Below are 21,730 nucleotides of genomic sequence, written 5' to 3'. Positions count from 1 at the left end.
TAAAGCTTTCGCGTCCGCCGCGAAGAGCCGGAGGGACGATCGCCGCTGGGTGGGCCGACGCCTCGGTGATGGGGAACCCAAGGAGGGGGTCCTCCTGCCTTGGGGAGGCGGCGAGTCTAGCGCAGCCCTGTTCCGCCTCGACTTCTCAAAAAGGCGAACGAGCAGTTGTTTTTTTGCTGCGGTCCCGTGCTTCCCGAGTGCTTTTAGGCCAGCGTGTTTGATCTTGTGAGCCACTAGTGAGCAAACGCGGTTGCATTGTGCTAGGAACAACGTGTCAAGATCTGCGACTTGCAGGTGTCGATACAGATCTCAACTGCATTGTGCTCCCTGATGTTTGAATAAATAATGCATGGACAGATAGTTTGCACGTCTTACGCTGTATCTGTGGTACTTTCTCAGGCAGTCAACTCCATCCACCCCATGTTCGTTTCCTTCTGTGATTCTTCTCTCCTCCCCACCTTGTTTTTCTAGAACTAAGAACTAAAAGTATTGAACAGCAGTTACGCAGTCGTTTTAATCTGTCAAATCTATGTTGTTCCCAAAATGAGTGCTGTTGCCACAGTGACTGTTCCTAAGCGTGTTTTAAAGCACATAGTTATGTAAGTCTGTCCTTCCTCTGCAAAGGCCTGTCTCTTTTTACCCACTGCTGGCCTTGCTAGTGTTTGTGTGGTAAGCGTGCACTGGGGAAACAATCTGTCAGAAGACTAGCGACTCTGCGAGGGAGCTGAATCAGTCCTCTGAGCTGGATTTCCACGTGGGCATAAAAATGCAAGTGTGGGCACGAAGGACGGAATGGTTACAAAGGCCCTTGGAGAAGCACGAAACTTTTCACGTGAAAGCAATTAAATAGCTATCACTTCAGGTCGTGGTTCGGGGACAGTTTAGGTTAATCTAAGTAAGTGCTGTCACGCTTCTGCCCCTTGCCCCATACGAAGCCCTATACCCTGTCTTCCAAAGTTCTCGCACTTCTCTGATGGCACAGTGAGCCCGAGTAAAGAAGCTAATCGCTAGAAACCTAATGGGTGTTAACACAGAAGGTAAATCACGCTAATTCAAAATACTGCATCCAAATTGTCTTGAACTACTTTCACAGCTAACGTGATCTGTTGTGTGTTTACTCTGTTTGCTTTACAGCCCAGTATTTTAGTATAAGATCACATTATATTTCCACTCTTTAGGGCTTGGATTCTTTGTATTTTGTATGACAGCAAGCTGAGCCAAATAATTAATATTTTCCCGTCACAAGAACTTAAAAATTTCTAAATCACATAAACTGAAAAAGTGACATACTCAGGGTAAACAATGGAGCTTCAATAAAATATCTCAAATTGTGTGTCCTGGATCAGTAGATAGTTTTGAAAATCTGAATATCTGAAATAGCCTTTGTTTTTGCCATTGTTGAAATCTCATAATAACGAAGTGTTTCTTCTTCATAACTTGATAGACTGTTAAAATATGTTATTTTATGGTTACTGCAAATTGAAATAAGCTTCCGTTTATCTTTTGGATGCTAATATAACTTTTATTGCAGCAATCCTTTCAGGTGAAAGCAAAAGTTTGAGAATGTTTTATGGTGTTATTCCAATGATTAGTGTAACAGTTTTGTTCTTTTTTTTTTTTTTTTTTTAACTGCTGTTAGCCCAGCAAATTCATCTTGGAGCTTATAGAGTGGTTTTTTTCATGCTCTGTGGTACAGAAGCCTTATTAGTCTAGCGACAAACAAAAACGTTATTTCAGATACAAGAAGTCTTTAAATTATGTGACTAAAAAGGACAACGCTGGGAGTTCTGTGTAGGTTCTGCTAGAAGTCAGTAAGACAGGATTTTCTCACTTCTCTGGCTATAGGGAAGAATTGGGTTTTTAACATATACCTGGAGGACGATAAAATCAAATCCCATTTAACCAAGATCTCTGAGATGTAAAAGTGATCTTAATCACCCTATTTTAAGTTTGTTAATCTGATAAACATTGCTGTTTTCTTTCTTAGCATCAACCTTAAGATGAGTGGCTGCCGTGTCTTTGTTGGACACTTAAGCTCACGCGCTCGGGAACGGGATGTGGAGAAATTCTTCAAAGGATATGGACGCATACGAGAAATCCATCTTAAAAATGGATTTGGATTTGTGGTAAGTAACACCTTATTTTCCTTTCTGTTGCTTGCAGGTACTAGCCTTGCTAGGCTGATGTCAAGGAAGGGAAGATGTTTAAGAGAATAATAGTTCCAATGGGAAATGGAAAATATATTAATATACGTTTCAGACTGCTTTTCAGATGTTGGGATTTCAGTTTTACCTGGTTTTGGCCAGATTTTGCTCAAAATCTTGGTAATAGTCTAGCTATATTAAATGCATTGTCTGATCTTAGTCTTCCATGGATTTAAATTTTATCCCTTATTTCTGAAGACAGTATAAATACCCTGTTATGGCATCACAAAACTTGACAAAGCCTTGACCTGGAGAAAAGTTTATCCAGAGTCACTTATGTTCCTTTCTCACTCCTAGTCTGCTTGGTCACATTTCTAAATAACAGCGTGACATAAAAGCAAAGTAGTTGGCTAAGACAACAGGTGTAATAGGTGCTTGCTGTTGGATTTAAGCAGCATGGCTTTTAACCCTTGTGCAGCTAAAGTTAGGTATATTCACTACCAATATATGTTCGCAGGACGTATGTGTCTGTCAGATTATTAAATGAAATACACAGTTGGTTGGATCTTAGTTTCCTACCACTGCTTTCTAGAGCTCTATGCTCCTAAACTGTTGTCCAAATTTTTACAGCTTTACAGGTTTCCAAGCTGACTCAAGATCAGCCTGTTTCTTTACTGTTATCTCCTGAGAACTGATAATTAGCTGTTCTGCAGTACTGAGTTCAAACTGGAAAGGTTGATACTGCCCTCACACTGTGGCAGGCTTACATGCCATTTGTTCTGCCAAGATCAATCCCTTGGGTGAAGCTATGGGAAAAGAACAAAAAAGACAGGCTTTGCCCACTTTAGTTTCATGTGAGTATTACTTCTTGACTTGACTCCTACATGTGCCAGTTCCTGATTGCCCTGCAGCATGAGCTACTTCTTGTTGACTGCCAGTAGGTAAATACCTGCCTCTTAAAGTCCAGAGGTAAATGGCCGATCTAGACGTGAGCCTGAGTTTATTTAGTGCGTCTTTTCCAATTGCTGCTATGTCTCAATTGCCTTTCCCTGAGCGTTCCTCTTCTCTTTTTGGGCAGGGCTGTTGACTCATTCAGGAACAACTTCTGTTCAACTCCCGTACATGAGTCAGCCAACCATCCTTCCTGTCTTCTCCAGTTCCTAGGCAGAAGCATTTTCTTTTCAAAGCTCACTAATAAGCTTGAATAATCATCCCATAACTCTGTCTAAAAATTTTAATTGTTCTCATGGTGGAGAATTGTTTCCTTACAGCTGAATAAAACTTCCCCCCCCCCATTTGCTTGTCATCCTGTCACTGTGCACCCACATGAGGAAAGCACTTCCATCACCTCTGTAACTGTGTTTTAGGTATTGGAAGACTCTGACTAGATCCCCTTTGAGCTGCCTTTTCTTCAGGCTGAACAAACATGGCGCTCTCAACCTTTCTTTGTTCTCCAACCTTCTGATCAGTTTTGGTGGCCCACTCCACTTTTTCAATGTCTGTCTTGAGCTGGAGGGGCCGAAACTGGACACAGTGTTCCAGGTGTGGCCTAACAAATGCCACGTAGGGTGGAATAATCACATCCCTTGGCCTGCTGGCTGTACTCTTACTGATGCAACCCAGGACACGGTTTGCTTTCATTGCAGCAAGGCCAGACTGCTGACTCACACGTAGCTGCCTCTCCACAAGGATCTCCATGTCCTTTTCAGCAGAGCTACACTCCAGCCGCTGAGACCCCAACCTGTTCTGCTGTTTGGGATTATTCTATCCCAGGTGCAGGACTTGACGTTTATCTTTTGTTAAAACTTGTGATTCTTGTTGGCCTAATCTTTCAGCATATCAAGGTCTCTCTGTGTGGTGGTTTTTCCTTCTGGTATATCTATTTCTCCTCCCACTTTGGTGTCAGCCACAAAATTGGTGAGGGTGCACTTGGTCCTGTCATCCAGATCATTTATAAATACATTGAATAGTATTATCCTTTGCAGTACCTCACTTGGATGAGCTGTCAGTTCATCTTTGGTTTCGGTTATTTAAAATCTGTATTTATAAAACCTCTTACAAAACCAAGTGATTCTGATTGAACGTTGTTGTAGTGTTAAAAGCATGTTTCATTGTGCTTGATTGAAATTTTTGCTTAATCTTTGAAACTGACTAAATTTACTGAAATTCTGTAAATTTCAGTGCAGAATGTTTTCAAACCACACCATAAAGCTAGTATGTAAAGCTGGATAGACTTGCAGACATTCTTCAGTTTGTTAGAAACTAGCTGAAATCATGGGAGTTGTAGGTGCTAACTATTGATACTCTTAAATGCTGGGCCTAAATGAATTTTCTCAAGATAATCTTCGCATCATCATGCAAGGATGTGTGATGTTTCACTTGGTAGTGAAACAGATTTCAGTGCAGAGGGGGGAAGATTGTTTAAGCCAGTATTGCTTCCGAAAAGCTGTTTATAGTTACGCAAATGCTTTCTTCAACTTGAGAAGCTGCTTCTCTGTTGTTCATTGCTGTCAAGCTGCAGTTCCACTTTTTTTTTTTTTCATCATCCACACTTGGTTCAAGCAGTCCCTACCCAGCTGCTTGTTCTCACTGCTTTATTTCTTTCCTTTCTCCCTTTGCCTCGCATGGTGTTACCACAGTTGTTCAGCCACATAATGAACCTACCTGGGAAGCCGATGTAGTTGAAAAATAACACTGTCTTTTTCATCCCACTTCCTGCACAAAGTGTGCTGTTTTTCATCTGGATAGGTTTCTTGACCTAGTTTCCTGCAGAGCTGTACAAACAGCTTTGCCAAGAACCAGTGGGCTGGATAGTGGGCAGAGGCTACTTGGGCTGACGAAAGCAGCAGTGCTGCCAAAAGCGAAGCAACAGATACCGTTGCAACAGTATAAGGAATTGCATATTACAGCTGATCCAGACCCACAGGTGGCCAGTGCTGGAGGGGCTTATGTTTCTTACTCTTCTTACACAGGCACCTTTTTGCCAGACTAGTGAGCTGAATTCGCTCAGAAAAAAATCAGAAGGGCTTTTTTTTTTCTGGTTCACTCTTTCTTTTCCAATTCAGTAAGAATTGAATCAGCCCCAGAATTCTTTAAGAGGGTTTTGGGAGTGCACAGCTCTCCTGCTTTTGGTTGCAGTTGATCAGCTCGTGCTGCTATACAGGATTTCTCTGTATGTAGGGCTGTGTTTTAAACTGTATGCCTTGAAGTAATCCCCCCACCTCTCTCCCAAAAAGTATTTTAGATATTTCAGTAATATTCAGGTCATTTAACTGATTTATTTTATGTAGGTCCTGCAAATAGTTATACTGAAACAACTGAGGGAGGCAAAAGGAGTTTGCGGGGTGGAGGGAGAAGAAATGGTCGTGAATGGGAACATCTTGGCTTTTCAGTCATAAATGTCCTAGGAATACACTTCCTTGTTCAAAGTTCTGGCTGATACATGCTGCAGAAATGTAAAATTTATAAAGAAAACATGTTTTCTAGCATTTGAATATACTGTGAGGGAAAATACTTTTTTATTCCTATTTTCTTTCTAGGAATTCGAAGACCACAGGGATGCTGATGATGCAATTTATGAACTAAATGGTAAAGAGTTGTGTGATGAAAGGTAAGCTTGATACCATAATTACCCTTAAGAACAGCAAAAGTGCTTTGCATCCAAATACAGTGCATTAGCTTGTGCTCCGACACCTGTTTCTTGTGGCTCTGTGGTGGGATACACCTTCCATAACTTTATCTAAAGAGATTCATTGGGATCCTGGCTACAGTCTTATATAAGGCAAAGATAGTTTGGGACTGGAGGAGGGGTGGTTTGGAGCAGGGCTGACTGTTTTCTCCACTTGCACTTATTTCTCCTTCAAAGCTAACTCAAGGTCTTGTCACTAGAAATATCAGTAAAAGTGAATTGAACTTATCTATTTGTTATTTATCTGTCTGTTGACTTCAGAAAATAAGTTGATGATAGCCTTTCATCGTTTGGAGTGTTGCCTTTCAGTTTGCAACAATGTGGACTATAGTCATTGTAATGGTACAGTAATTTTTATTTGATTGTGGAAGTTGGGTTTAGGTCATTAGGTTGTTGTTATTATTTTGGTACTCTTTTCCCTCTGTGATTACGCTTGGGCTCTGGTTGAGCAAATTTAATTGTTTCAATCTGAATTACAGACCCATGACAATTTTCATGAAAGTCTGAGGCAGATGAATGAGACAAGAGAATACCACTGTTCTGGCTCTTGAAGAAATGCCAGTGACTGTGTTTATAAATTGTTGCTTGCAAGGGCAAGATAATTCTTGTTTGTGCACATGTGCTTCCAGTTGCGAAAGATTTAAGTCAGCGTCAAATACTTAAAGTTTGTGTTTTATTTTTTGTTTGCTTGTTTTGTTTTGTTCCTATCATAAGGGTTACAATTGAGCATGCTCGAGCCCGAAGAGGAAGGGGCAGATTCCCACAACGGTTCAGTTATTACCAGTCGCAGAGTGGATCTAGGTAGGTGGTCTGGACTCTGTTTCCTACAAACAGAATAACTGAAGAACTGTACTGAAATACTGTTTTCTTCTTGTGGTTGGAGTTAGGGATCCAGCTCTGTGCCTTGTATAGCTTCACGAAAAAGTTTTATGTTCTCAAACCTTGGAGGTCCATTACTATTATTTACCTCCTCTGGCTGAGGAGAATGTGGATTTTAAAGCAGTTTAACTGGCTCGCAGAGGTTCACGAACCTGTTACGAAATGCTCCCTCTCTGTGTTGTAGGCACTATATTGGTCTTGCTTCCTACTGTTGTGTAAATGATGTGAAGGAGTAATTCTGCAGTTGGATTGGCTGTTTTTAGCAGTAAACCAAGAAAAATGCCAGAGCTTCTCTATTGAGGCTTTTGTCATGAAACTGAGCTTACAGGCTAAGTAGAATTATTGTAGAGCAATAGTTCAAGGTATTTACCGTCTAACCAAGCTTTCACGTTTCCAGTTGTATGGTTATCAAAATGCTTACTTCAGCACAGCATACAAAAGGAGCTGCATTTGAGAAATAGTGCTAGGGCACAAGATACTAGCATGTGCAGAAGTGTTTAAATACCAGTTGACTAAGTCTGCTGACCGAGCAGGTGCCTTGCTGAAGGAGAGCCTCTGTCCTACAATGGAATCTGAAAAACAGGACGTAGCTCATATCTAGAATACCTGTAGTGGACATACAGTATTTGTGGAGCTGTTCGCTTTCGATGATTGAGCCAGTGGTGAACCTTGTACCAACTTGCAGTGGAGTTTGTGAAAGTTCTGCAGATTTGCATATATTCCACCAAACAACTACGTATTACATCTTTGTACTTTATATCTACCTGTGTGAAGTAAATATGTATGGAATAATTTACTCTGTAGAAACATTTATAGCTGTGGCCTATGCAGAGTAGAGTTTGGAAGAAAGACGAAGACTTAACTGACATAAACCTCTGCGTTTGTTTCAAAGTCAGAATTGCTGCCAGTTACAAACCAGTGTCTGGAACATCTAATTTGCATATGCAAGTATGCTAATTAGATTATTTTTTCTTTAGTGGCAGTAACCTTGATGCGGTATAATTGGTCCGAGGTCCAGGCTAAAAGTGGACTTTTAAAGTAGGAAGTGTGATTGAAGGTCGTGGGCATCTGACGTTGTAGTCATGTTCATGACGTCAGACTGCCGATGCCAGACAGGAAGAGACTGCGGTTTGCAATAATGGAAAAATGAGACTCAGCCTGCCAGTTTTGGGACTCTGGGACCTCTGTTTAAATGCCTGGAAGATCTGGATGTTCTGAAAAAAATTGGGACACTTTGAGGTATGCACTGAAATGAAATTGCCTATGCTTCAGTGTACAAATCAATACATACAATTTAGGAATATGTTTCTGTGGGAGGAGAAGATGAGAATTTTCTCTAAGGTCAGTGTTCTTGATTCTTGAATCTTTTTGTAGTAATACAAAGTAGCGCCATTGTTAGAATCTTGCATTACTTATCAAAAGGCTGGCATGCTTTTTTCCATAGTTCTCAGATCCCTTTGGATTCAGAATGACTAGGATTGGGAACAGAAATGACCTGCAAGGGCAGTATTCTTTCCAGATGTCTTACTTTTCTTTTCTGTATGAATGTTTTCAAGCCACATTTTCATTTTTGAGAGGGTCTTTAATTTTTGGTTAAGTGAAAAATACCGCCTTTCATTCAGGAACTGTAAACTGCCACAGTTATTTCAAGGCAACCAGTTATCTAGCTCTCATTTTACTAAAATAAGAATATTTCTACCCACAGAAATATCTAATATAGGTCATGGTGGCATTTATAAATATTAACAAGTGATTTGGAATTTAGAAGCATGAACTAAGATGCCTTTAAATTGTGCCTTCTATCTCCCTGACATGAAGCAGAATTTATCCTACCAACTAAAAAAAAAAAAAAAACTGCCCTTTACATGAATATCCTCCAAAACCATATGTGTGAGCCAAGCCTGTCAAATACCAAAATTAAACTAATTCTCTTTATGTTATTTCATTCTACTAGGCACTTATTTCAGTGTATCTAGAAAAAATGGCAGCTATATTGACTGCCTTGGTATAAAGTTCTTCATCAAAATCCTTTTTAATACCCTTGTAGCAGCTCTCTTCTTGTAGTGGACTCTTAAATATATTATTGAGTAGGGAGAATCAAATCTACAGTCCAGCGACAAGGAAAATACTTAAATCTCTCAGCAAACTATAGAAAACATCAGATTTCTTAAGTTCTAAATTCCTTACACTGGAGACTTTTTCCTTTTTTTGTTCCTCTAAACTCTTCTAGCCGGTATGGACCTCCTGTTCGTACTGAACACAGGATCATAGTTGAAAACCTTTCATCCCGTATCAGCTGGCAGGTGAGTTAACATCATCTTTTTTTACACCTTATTTTCCTACCCTGTAAGCAGACTGCTCTCAGCCTAATTTCTTAATAAAGCCATCATTAAATATTTAACCTGAATAAAAAAAAAAGCAAAAAAGCTTCAGTGATTGCTAAAAACTAGCATTGAAAAACTTGAAGTCTTTTGTTTCACAATTGTGCAAATAGTTCTATAACTAGATTTTGTAGTTGGGAACTGATTCTTGCTTACTTGCGTTTATCAACTGATAAAACTTTGGAAGATTCTAGATTGTTTCTAAATTATTGAAGCATAGCATCCATTCAAACTATGTCATCCTTTTGTATTGTTACACCTGGAAGTGCATGCCTTTGTTCTGTGTGAAATTTACAGTCTTTTCTTCGGTTTTGGAAAATATTTTTGTGACATGATGATTGAGAAGTCTGGTAATACATCATTAATAAAGGGAATCTTAAGAAAGCTACTGTGTAAAGTATGCTTACTGTAGGTATTTTTTAAAAACCCCAAACTTTCAGTAATTGTCTTTTGAAGCTTTCTTACCACCTTTCTTTTTTTTTTTTTTTCACCCCTTGCTAAAGTTTTGCTAATTTTTAGCTGGCTTTTAACAGAATAACCATATAATCAATTCCTTTAATTATGTTCTGCGTCGTATACAGTCTATAAAAAGTTTACTTTTTTAAGGGCATAACAACAGATGCTCTTTACAAAAGGTGAGTGAGTAGCGGAGTTCAGTCTTGTTCATTAACCTTTATATTCTTTGAATAAAGAGAGCTAGTGTACTGAAAGATGCAGTAGAACATGTTGAATGTTCAAAGCCTTGGTGTTGCAGCTAAATCCACGTGAGGAGGCTGTTTGGCTTGCCTGAAGCTCCGCTGATGAGTTTCATAAGAGCTTGGGTACAGTCCATGCAGATAAATGGCTGAACTAGGTTTGTTTATCTTCTGCATGACAGGTTCAAAAGGTTCATAATTGTACAGTTGTGTTAATTATTGAATAACTAAAAAAACAATTTCTCAGTTCATGTGATGAGCAAGTGGATTTCATCTAAATATCTTCTGGGTATGCTATGCAGTTATGTACATGAAGAGATTGTTATAAAACACAGCGCTTGGAAACGACAGTAGGGACCAGAGAAGTAAGCTAGAATGGAGTGTTAAGGAGAGTAAATCCTATAATGCTGTTTAGTGTTAAATTCATAACTTGAAAAAAAATTCAACGTTTCTGTAACTTTCTTTTATTTGTGAATATTTATAATGGCTTTATGTGTACTTACCATTTTAGCCCACCCAAATCGAATTTCATGCTGATGAATCTTTAGGATTCTAATTAAATGTTTTAATGACTCTCTTAAATTTGTGATAAGTTAGCATATAAGAGACTTTACTTCTTGATACCTGCCTAAATAGAAATCATTTGAAGCTAACATCCATATGCAAGCCTCGTTTAATTTTGAAGCTGTACTGCTTTGATACTGACTGTAGTGTTTTAACTTCTTTTCACTACTTACACAACAGATTAAAATAGCTAATACATTAACAGTAGTGGCATTGTTCTTCCTTTCTAATCCCTGAGCTTCTAGCAAGCACAATCGCTAGGAACCTTGCTTGAAAACTTAGGCGCATAATTTCATCTTTGGTGTGTGCAGATCCCCATGCTTTGAGAACTTCTGTCTCCTGTAAAAGTTACTGTGTTGGCATATTTTAAAAAAACCAAAACAAACAAACCATAAATAAAATTTGTATTTAGATCAGTTTCCTCAAATTGTTGACTATTTTGTTAATAGATAATCTCATCTCTAAGTAGTAGGCAAGCTGTCAGAATTCTCCTTATTTAGCAAACATGTATTTCTGCATGTTCAGAGCTTTCCAACCACCCTCATTAGTTCTTCAGTATCTGTGAATTTTGAAGCAGTTGGGAAAAGCAGACCTGTGTTACATCAAGATGTAATTTTTGATGTATGTATTTTTCCTATTTATGGTTGTCCTACACCTTATTTTCGTTTGCTGCTAAGGACAACAGGGTATTCTTGTGCTGTTTAAGGTGAACCAGAACAGTAAACTTAGGATAAAATTTGACTGTTCCACTGGTTAAGTAAAACCGGATAAAGCATTCCCCTAATAATAGCAAATACTCTGTTGAGCTTTTACAACACATGCACACTTACTGTCTTTTGAGCAATAATGTTGGCATCTTAATCATGTTGACATTACTATTACAAATGATACTTCATGATGATGATACTTAGGATTCAGCGTATAGTGTGGCAAGTCTGTGGGGGCCTCAGTTTTAAAGCCTGAAGTTATTGAATTAGAAAATAATTATGTAGATTAACATTTTCTGACTTCCTTTTGCCTTACCAGCCGTGGTCTGGTTAAGCTGTCATTGACTTGAGCAGAGCCAAAAGTTTGCTCTTTGTCTTTAAATTGGGATAAACATACTGAGGTTGAAATATTACTTTTAATGGTGCTGTAGGGCCCATTTTTCATTTGCTATTAAGGTTTCTTTCTGTTAAGCACACGTGAAACAAGGAAAATATCTACTAGTTTGCATATGCCAGTTTTTAAAATAAAACTGTTGAATTTTTATTAAAAGATTAGATAAAACTAAGCCTTCTTATATTCTGTGGCAAATGTTCTAAAGGTTTTTCTTGGCTTTTTGTTTTGTAGTCTTTTCTTCCTTAAGCCTATTTCTAACCAAGTGCATTTTGAACCTCTTCTAACAACCTTGATTTGGTTAACCCTCATTTTTCTTGTGTGGAGGAAAAAGAACCAAAGATTTGGGGGTTTCTAGTGGCTGAAATTCTAGGGTTTGGCCTGTTCTGAATTTTCCTTTTGGTTCCTATGACACTCCTGTTTTTTGGCGATCTAGATCTTGGTTTGCCTGGGTTTGATCTCGATTGGCTAGCACAGATCATCCTCGGGTTCTTTAGCCACTTCTGGAGACTGGAGACTATGTCCAGTGCTTTCAGGGCCTCTGGTACCTCCGTGAAGCATATTGCTATGAGCCATCACTCTGCCTTTCTCATGTAAGAGAGTTCCTCTTGGCCAGCTAGGTATTGGACAAGCAACTCTTTGCTTAAGGTATCTTCTTATATCATCTGCCACTTGTGGCATGTTGTGGTAAGTAGTCTGGGATTATAAAATACCAGATACTGTTTGGCAAAAGTACTGCTTTAACTTATACAAATGTTTAGCTTTTTAGTGATGTTTTACATTATTTGTTTGTACTTCATCCTATCGCTAAGCAAGTAATTTTACAGTGTCTGCCTGTTCAGCCTCTATTAAGTTAAATACAAGCGCGTCTGTTGACGTGGTACTGTAGTGTGACAGATATTCAAGTGAAATACAGGAAAACTTGTTCCCTTTGTAAAATTATTAATGATGTAATTACACCTTTTTGCTTTTAATTTTGCTGTGAAGTTGGGGGGGGTGAGCATATAAAATGAATTTGTCTACATATATTGGATTGTCATTTAACTGGGTTGTTAGTTGTGACAATTTGCATTTAATACTACGTTGCTTTTCATCTGTTATAGTTCTGATTTCAGTGCATATGTTGGTATTTTAAGTATTGCATTGTGTTTTCTTAACGGCTGGTTTGGGGATGCAGGATTGTTTTAAAAGCAGTATCTTATTCACTGTAGTTGTAAAAATGAGGGATCCTTTCTATATGCAGCTGCTATTACATAGGCTGTTTCAGAAACTTTTTTTGTAAATTATATGTATTTTTTTATATATATAAAAATATAAAAACATTAAGCAGTTTTAGCAAAGAAAGTTTTAGGGGGGTATTACTTACTGCTAGCTGACTCATTTGTGTCCTGTTTAAGGCTAAAATGTTAACTTTTGCTGCAGGACTTGAAAGATGTCATGAGAAAGGCAGGGGAGGTCACCTATGTGGACGCACACAGAAACAACAGGAATGAAGGGTAAGTTCATTTTGTGTCTAAATCTGTATGATAACTGAAACTGTTAAAGGCAAGATTATCCTTGTAATATATAAAAAAAAAAAAAAAAGAAACCTAAATCTATGGTGTGGCTTAGATGCTGACATTTCTCCAATTTAAAAAAAACAAACAACAAAAACCCCCACCAAAACACAAACGGTCAGTAAGTAGGAGTTCAGAAGTGGTATTGAACTCGGTCTCTACTCTCTACCATGAAAACAATGTGTCAAAGCAGAAAGGGAAGGGAGAATACCTTTCAGCAGTTGAGTTCTGCTGTCTTTAACTTAGAGTTACTTATTCATAATCATTTATGATCTGACTCCTGTGACTAAAATACCTCCTGCCTGTGGCTGCTTTGCACTGCTTCAACAGTCAAAGTCATAGGAAATGAACATAACCAATCTCCTTACGGATACCTAGCTGCCTGCTCTCCATTCTTAATTTTGCAGACTACAAAGGTCCTGCACAACAAAGCAGGAGAGAGGGAAGTATGACTGGAGTGTCTGTGCTGGCAAAACAGCGCTCTAGGGCCGTTGCAAGCAAATGCAACTCTAGACTTTTTTTGAGGGGAAGACAAATTAAAAAAACAAAGGGGATTTTTTCTATTCACTGTTAAAACTCTAAGTAGGGCAGGAAGGTCTGCAAGTTTATTTTGTTTCTTGGACGGCTTTAGAATGCAATGTAGTGGAGGACTGAAAGATACTTCCTCAGCTGGTGCAGGTTTGTGCAGCTTCCTGGATTTTCTCTATCTCTTTGCAGATGAGAGTTCTGGTAATGTTTAAAAGGATGTGGAAGGTGTGGATGGCTAGGACTGTTAGTATCATATTTTCCTGTTAACCAGGTTAAAAATTAGCTTTCAGAAGATAAAACATCAAGCTGTGAATCAACAGATTGAAAAAAGCCCAAACTTGTTCTCCTTGCTTTTTCAGTTTCTCTAAAACTTCTTCTTTTTTTTCCTGATGGTATACAGGGTTGTGGAATTTGCATCTTATAGTGATATGAAGAGTGCACTGGAAAAATTGGATGGCACTGAGCTGAATGGACGCAGAATTAAACTGACTGAAGATCACAGAAGGCATAGGTATGTCACCTGACCTGATAAAATTCTGCTGAGGGCGTGGATTTGGGTAGTATCGATGCCAAAGTTTTATTATCTAATTCTTTGGCCCCAAGCTAAATATCACCACACAGAACCGCTTTCTAGCAGCGTAAACAGATTTAGATGAGAACTGACTTGCTGAAAACAGGGTAAATAGAACACTTTTGGATGAGAGTAAGGAGTTGTGGGGTTTTTTTTAAAGATAAAACTTGATATTTAAATGACTTTTAAAAAAACCTATGAATTTTGGTATTAAAAGCCTTTTAATTTAATGGAAAGCTGCTTCAGAGTCCTGTGAAATGTCTCTCATTTCATAGTTGTGAAAGCCAACTTTTTCATGAGAATAAAAGAAAAACAGTTAGCTTGCTTGCATTATTCCCAAAGCAGTTCTGCCATTTAGTCATTAAAAAAATCACATTGGCTGCAGCTCTTTCATTGTCTCTCTTAAAAAATAAATCCATTTATTTTCATGAAAAAAGGGACGCATAACTAGAGAAGGTGTTAAACTCTCAGGCCTTAAAGTGTGCTGGTGTTCCATGCCTTTAGAGACTTTTTTAGTGTCTTGAAAGAAACCCTAATTTACATGGGCCTTTCTAGAGAGAATAAATACCACAGGTATGAATTTTCATTTCTGTGCTTTACTTGATAAATGGCTAAAAATTTGTCTCCCTCCTCCCAGTGGGGGCAGGCATCTTGTATTAGGCAGTTCGTGTTTTGCCAAGCTAGCAGAGAATGTCAAGGCTAGCCTTCGCCTAAGAAGATACTGTTGTGATGGAGCATAACAGAAATCTAGCAGCACTCTGAAATAACTGAATGCTGTGCCTAGTGCATTCAGACGTTCTGTGCTGTGCATACAAAGTAGTTGAGAATTTAAGTTGAATATTTTAAATTTAGTAGGAGGTGAGACTACAGCTTTTAATTGTGTTTCTCTAGAAGCAGATCTCGATCAAGGAGTTACTCAAGATCTCGCAGCAGGTCCAGGTCTACAGGATCTTCCAGATCGGACAGCCGGTCCAGGTCCAGGTCGAGATCAAGGTCCAGGTCCAGGTCCCGCTCTCGATCCCGGTCCCGCTCTCGATCCCGGTCTCGTTCTCGCAGTCGTACACCTAAAAAGAGTTACTCTCAGAAAAGCCACCGCTCCAGCTTGCTAGCTTCTTCCCCATCTCCCTCTTCTTCTAAAAGAAAATCTCGTTCTAGGTCGAGCTCTGCTCATAGCCGTAGTTAACCTGCTCTTAGAGGTGTATTAATGCATTTAATTTGGTTCAAGTTTCTTGAAGACTTGAGACAAATTATACATGAGAACCGGGAGGGGAAGAGTTAACATGATGAAAGGGTAACCTCCTCTTACATTGCCAAAGTGCCTGTCATCAAATAGGCCATCTCTGTGAGGAGGGGCTGTCGGCTTTCTCCTTTCAGTGAAGTCTGGAGTGGGAAGTCTTTTTTATTTTTTTTCCCTGCTATTAGTAAACATTTCTATCATAGATATATTATGTACACATAATGCTGAGGTAATGGGATGAGACAATATGCTGCTTTCTCCCTCTCCTGCCCCCCACTTTCCGCTCCACCTCCAAGGCCTTTGACTTTCAAAATACGATGTTAGCTTTTGTCCTTGGTATTAAGTCCGAGAACAGGAAGTATAGATTTTATTCCTTTAAGGTGCTGTGGCTACTTTTCTGTGTGAGAATGAATGGACCAGCTGAATTTAGTTTAGAGTTCACTTTTTCCCCCCGTTGCTTGGCTTAACAGGCTGTTTAAGTTCCAGCTTTAAATGACCTTGATAATATGCTTAATTTGCAACAGACTTTCAGGAATACACATTGGTCAGTTGAATATTGCTCATTTGGACAGTGAATCAATACAATGTTAACCAGTAATGAAAGCTGGAATTTCCTGTTAAAATGAGACGTACCATCCAGATGTCAGGATTATTTGGAATCCATTAGAATAATTTTCCAGTAATTCACTAGTATGTGGTATTGTATGTAGAGGCCTTATTTGACAGGTGACTCCATAAAACTGCACAGAAATGTCAATATGCATGTCCATGTTTTTGGTGTTTATAAAAGTGACATAGCTTTCATACCCAAAAGTATGATACTGAATAACGTGTGTATGACTAGCAATAGTCTTGATGGAAAGGAAGGTTATTTTAGTAATGACAGCAGCAAAAAAATCCCAGGAAAAGTATAGTCAGTTGCGACAGGAAAAGTTAATCATGTTAAAGCGTAAAGAGGGTAATTTCTTTAAATCTTCTCAATGCACAGCTGTTTTGATTAATAGAAATTTCCACTGCAAATACTGTTTGTTCTTATAATTTGGAATTAGATTTTTTTTTTAACTTCTGTATTGTTAAAGAAGGGAAACATTTTTGGAAAAATATGTAAATTAATCCCAAAGTCTTACGTGTGTTTAAATGTACCATTCCTAATAAAATAAAACCTTTTTCTGGCTTACTTTGCAGTTTGTTTAGTAATGTTACTGTTGCTGTTGTTCACTTCGTACAATCTTGCAAACACGATCACAAGGAAATTTATTTGAAGGTGTACCCATATGGAAGCAAGCAAAATGTAAAATAGAAACTACTTGCGACACCTACGTAACCAGGTGCTGACTAAAAGGAGGACAGGACAGGATAGGATTTTACTGCCGTGGCCATCAGTGGCTGTTTGAACACGGATGGCAAATAGTAGTCCTTCTGCAGTCCTTGCAGACAGATTTGTGTGACACCTCCTTGTCCACCAGTTCAACTGAAGAACCGACAACCACACGGCCATAGGTCTTGGAATCTTCCCATAGGTAAAATCATTTGCCACTTTTGAAATGCGGTTCCAGAGATTCTTATATGGCCCACGCTACTGTGCATCTAAGGCTTCAAGGCTGACGCCCTTTCTAGAGCAAGTTACTGCTGATCGTGTTCTTTGCGTGTTTGGCTTGATGTGCTCTGAATATGGTAGCAGTTCAGAAAGAACACAAGGAACAAACAAGTCACTTTGCAGAGGAATCTTACTAGATACAACTCTGTTGGGAAAGCTGGGGTATGCTCAGCTGTGTTAAATGTCGGTGTTGCGTGCTTCGGTAAATTTGTTACGCCAGCAAAAAACCTCCCCAAAATCTCCACTGCCTAGCCTAGTACCTCTGAGATTGGCAAATGCAGTATCGGAGACCTTGAATGCTTCTGACCGCAGCATGCTTACCCTGCAAATTCTTTAAATTAAAGATCTTGTGAATGTTATTAATTCTTGATTATTGTACAACATCATTTCCCTTCCCGTAATTTTCTGTTGATTCAGTCAGCAGTGGCAACAGTTAAGATGAGTATAGACCAAAGAACCAGCCTCCCCTTCCCCCCCGAACACCTTGAGGTTATAAGCAAGTTTATAATTGTTGTTGTGATTGCAACCATACATACAGCTTATTTCTGAACCTCAAGCCCAGTCTACCCATAGATTTGTGTTGCTATTAATACTGCTTAGAAGTACATTTTTTTTTTTAACTTATTTTAAACTGTATGATTGAACTGATAGTGGTTTAGCGTAGAAAGGCCTATGACAGTATTTCTTTTCTGTGCTGGCATAGTAGCAGTTTAAACATCTTTGCCAGCACAGCTGCATCCAAGTTACCCCTAGTAGGGGTTTCTAAATGTAGCAACAGGTAACTACGGACTGCCAGTTGTAGGGTGGTGTTACCAATGCAATGTGACACGACGGAAATGGACCTCCCACTAATTTTTCTTACATTTTTCAAGGTGGCAAGCAGTGGTTCTTTGTTCCCCTAAGATATACAAAGGTGTTTAGGTGAGGAAAAGGTGAGCTTCTGAAATACTAAGAATATTAAATCTGGTCTTACTCTGGGGAAAGATTTGTGTATGGTAGATGTGAACTTGGTAGCTTTCTGAGTATTTATTTGAAGGGCAAGGATAGGAATCTTTAGCAGCTAAAAACAGTTTTCCTAAAGGACAGGCTGAGTCCCTGGTTACTCAGCTCTCAGTTGTTTCTTTCGGGATACTAATTTCGGTGCCTGGAGAAATAAGGGATTTTGAAGCCCAAATTTTTATTTATTGTGCACGTGACTTTTTTCCATGGCTTTTTCCGTGTCAAAACTTAAGCCCTTGAAATGTATGGGGGGGAGAAGGCGGAAGGGTGGTCTGATTTCCTCCCCCCTCATTTCCTGCTGTGTCACCACATTGATTTTTTTCTTGAAGATGACAGACTGTGAATAGCAGACTGCATTTTTTTTGCCTTTAGGGGGAAAAAAAAAAAAAACCCACACCAAACCAAATTCAAGACTATCGTATCAGGAAGTCCTAACAATTTTGAGCAGGTTTCAGAGCAGCACAGCCCTGTTTGGCACACGGTAGAGTTGGAAATGAAAACTACATTTTTCATTGGGGTTTAAAGTTTTGACCTTACCTGACATGTAAAATGAGCTACAATTGCGTACGCTTGATTAATTGCTTTGATGAAGGATAACTCATTGTGCCACTCTAAGTTGGTCATGTCTGACCTCAACCTGGAGCAAACCCAATCTGGAGTTTGTCGGTTTAGGGCATATGAGTGGGTGCAGAGGGGTTAAAAGGACAGTTCGGCAGCCTGAATAAAATACTTGCTTGGTGGTCAGCAAGTGTAGAAAAGTCTTGAGAGGGAAGAAGAGGGACTGGGGTAGATAGAAGCCGTGAAGGGAAAAAAAAGGACAAGAGGGAGTTTGAGTTTTGACAGGTGGCAGTTTCGGTGTCAAAGACTGGTATACATAGACCACAGAAGGGAATACAACCTTCATACTCATGACAACAGTTCAAATTTAGAGGTTTCCTCCAGCAGGTGATCTTGAGATAAATTGGGGAACGTGTGCTTGTTTGTTTTGCTTAAAAATACTTGGTGTTCTGCTGAAGAGCAAAAGGTCTAAAGAAAACTAAAGTTGTACCTGTGTTCCTGTGAGAAGATAATACCTGCGAGTCAGGTAGGCATCTTGATTAGGAGACAGACTTGCTTGGTAGACTCTTCAGGGAACACATTAGAGTCTGAAACTTGGCTGAACTATTACTGTATCAGAAACCAGATTGTTTTAAAAATAGAACATTTTTAGACTGCATTGGACCAAATTATTTATCCGTATCAGGTGCCTTAGTTCCAACTTTACAGAGCACAGGAATGTAAGCTCCACTTCAAAATAACTGTAAATAGACTGCTTTAATGTATTAAAGTCATATCTTTTACAGGCAGCATGTTCCAACACCTGACACTTTCCATGAGAAAGCTGGGAATCATCCTTTCCAGCTGGCAGAAAGCTTCTGCTCCCAGCCCTGCAAAGCTGAAAGGAACAAAGCTCTGAAGTCATGATGACTTCAGAGATTTACAAGTAAATCTGTCATTACTCCTACCCTTATTCTGCTAACCTGATCCTTGAAGAGCAGTTTTCACAAATTTCTCCTCAGGAAATGGAGGTGACGTAAGACAATACAAATGTTAAATTTACATTAGATTCAAAGGTTCCACTTGTGCCTTGGGTTGCAGTTGGGCAATACGGCTAGGATGATCTAGCAGCTTGCTGCTGGCAAGACAGGCTACAAGCTACCATCCCTGTGCCTGCCCCTTGTCTTGTGCCAGCTCTGATGCTCATCTGATCCTCCAGAAGCCAATTCAATTACATCACAGAGAGTGGGTACTCTGGGTCTCCTGCAATGATGCTTTTTCCAGTCCTCTCTGGGAGGGAGGAAGTGGAATTATGACCTGGGGTATAACTCCCCTGTGATCCTTCTGTTTGCCTCCCTCACAAACACAAGTATCCTGGTTTTCCTAACTTTACCCTCCCATTTTGTCCTCCAAGCAGTCAGTCTCCAAACAGAACACCATCACTCCCCTTCTGTCCAGGATTTCTTGTGCTTCTCTTACCACAGGACATTTTCCTCCCAGAGGAAGCCTTATGCTACAGCATGCAACTGCTTGCAGCACCGGGCACAGCTGGAAGTTGAGCAATGCAATTAGTTGCATTTCAGCAACTGGCTACATCCCACGCCAAAAATAAGAGCGTATTTTCTGTGATGGTTATGGCACTCAGAATCATAGAACCATAGAATCATTAAGGTTGGAAGAGACCTCCAAGATCATCGAGTCCAACCGTCAACCCAACACCACCATGCCCACTAAACCATGTCCCTAAGCGCCTCATCTACCCGTCTTTTAAATACTTCCAGGGACGGTGACTCAACCACTTCCCTGGGCAGCCTGTTCCAATGTTTAACCACTTCTTTATTATTAATTACATTTTTGTCAATTTAACACGGGGCTCTTCATCCAAGGGTATCCCAGCAGTTTGTGAAGATAAACTCTATTACACTTGGCCACATCACGTCTCTGCTTTATCGATGAGAAAAGGAAAGCAAGTGGTGGGGGCGTTCACCTGCGGTTGCAAAACGAGAGAGGTCAGGAGGAGGAACGCGCCCGCGGCCAGGGCCAGGATTCCCCACGGGGCAGGTTCGGCTCTGACTCCTGCCATCTAGTGGCTCTACTTGCTGCCGCCGCCTGTGGAGCCATCAAACGGGCTCGGAGGGGTTTGGTTCCCATCAGGAGAGAAAAAGGTCCTCTTTTAAAAATGAGGTGAAGTAGCGGCGTGCTTCCGAGTAGGAAGAAATGCCCCGGGATCCGTACCCGCGGTGCTCGGCCATTGCTCTAGCAGAGAGGGTCGAGGACGATGAGTTCTGAGGCGGGAAGTTCTCAGCTCTGTCTGCTCCTGCTGCAGCCTAATCGTAGAGCTGAGTGCTGTACAATTCCTAAGTGGCTTTAATTTTCTAACAAGGGTTTTGGAAGCATGTAATTTCCAGTCTGGTTCCCTCGTTCCCCCTCCTTAGCCATTGTTTGCTGGAAGACTAAATGCTCTGTGCGTACAGTACCTGAGGGCATGTTTCCCATTTTACCAGCCCGGCAATTAGTTACCCCTCCACCCCCTCTCTTTGCAAACCTGCAGGAGAGTTGTTAGCCTTTCACCCTGGGGGTGATTCACGAGGACAATAACGCTGATTAGCGAACAGTTACGCCTGGCAGAAGGCTGTAGCTGGGGGAGCAGCACAAGCAGAGTGCTCTATGCACGTCAGCTTAAAGGAGAGGATACAGCAGAAACACTGACTCCACGTAAGGGAGCCGTTCAGGCCTTGGGTGGAGCCAGCACCAAGAGGAAAGTGCAAGGGTTAACAGGCTGGGGGCCTGGGTTACAAACGAGGCCAAACTATATGCTGTAGTGAAATACTAGCTAATGGCAGCTCTGTATGTCTGGGTAGTCTCAAGATGTTCAAAGGACAATCACCACTATTGATCTGCTGGGCCTAGGACCATGAGGGAGTGATGAGGGAGAGAAGAGTGTATGGTAAAACCTGCTCTTCAAGATTAATGAAGGGCTTAAAATAAAAGACAGAGTTTCACTGGTAATGAATGACACCTTTGTGTTGTGTGATGGCTTTTTCCTGTAACCAGGGATGAATGTCTTCTCTCCCTGTTCTCTCCTTTTCCACTCTAGAAAACCCTTGCACTGTGTGGGCATTTAGCAGTGGCAGATTGAGCTGGAAAGATCCAGATCAATATGCTTAGAGCGGATGTTTCAGTTCAGACCAAGAACTGCTCCGTATGTGTGTATGTAGGTGTGATACATCACTGGAGACCCCGAGATCAAGTTCAG

The 21,730-nt window shown here is 40.1% G+C and overlaps 1 protein-coding gene across 1 annotated transcript; it reads left to right on the top strand.

Annotated features, from left to right (window-relative positions):
- The first annotated feature begins 1,678 nt into the window (after nt 1-1,678).
- Nucleotides 1,679-16,522, top strand: LOC103918283 (serine/arginine-rich splicing factor 5-like). The gene is made up of 7 exons (XM_009325573.1): nt 1,679-2,126; nt 5,684-5,754; nt 6,547-6,633; nt 8,942-9,014; nt 12,872-12,945; nt 13,934-14,044; nt 14,996-16,522. Exons 1-7 carry the CDS (start codon nt 2,001-2,003, stop codon nt 15,285-15,287), a joined length of 834 nt encoding a protein of 277 aa, XP_009323848.1. The 5' UTR covers nt 1,679-2,000; the 3' UTR covers nt 15,288-16,522.
- The last annotated feature ends 5,208 nt before the right edge of the window (nt 16,523-21,730 follow it).

The sequence above is a fragment of the Pygoscelis adeliae genome, unplaced genomic scaffold (assembly GCF_000699105.1).
Source record: "Pygoscelis adeliae isolate BGI_AS28 unplaced genomic scaffold, ASM69910v1 Scaffold356, whole genome shotgun sequence".
Classification (NCBI taxonomy): Eukaryota; Metazoa; Chordata; class Aves; order Sphenisciformes; family Spheniscidae; genus Pygoscelis; species Pygoscelis adeliae.
Note: the sequence above shows the minus strand (reverse complement) of the source record. Positions and strands in the feature narration are given on the sequence as shown.

Coding starts and splice junctions, on each gene's coding strand:
- LOC103918283 (XM_009325573.1), top strand. CDS start 2,001: ATGAGTGGCTGCCGTGTCTTTGTTGGACACTTAAGCTCACGCGCTCGG. Junction 12,946..13,933: donor AGAAACAACAGGAATGAAGG/GTAAGTTCATTT, acceptor GATGGTATACAG/GGTTGTGGAATTTGCATCTT. Junction 14,045..14,995: donor GAAGATCACAGAAGGCATAG/GTATGTCACCTG, acceptor GTGTTTCTCTAG/AAGCAGATCTCGATCAAGGA.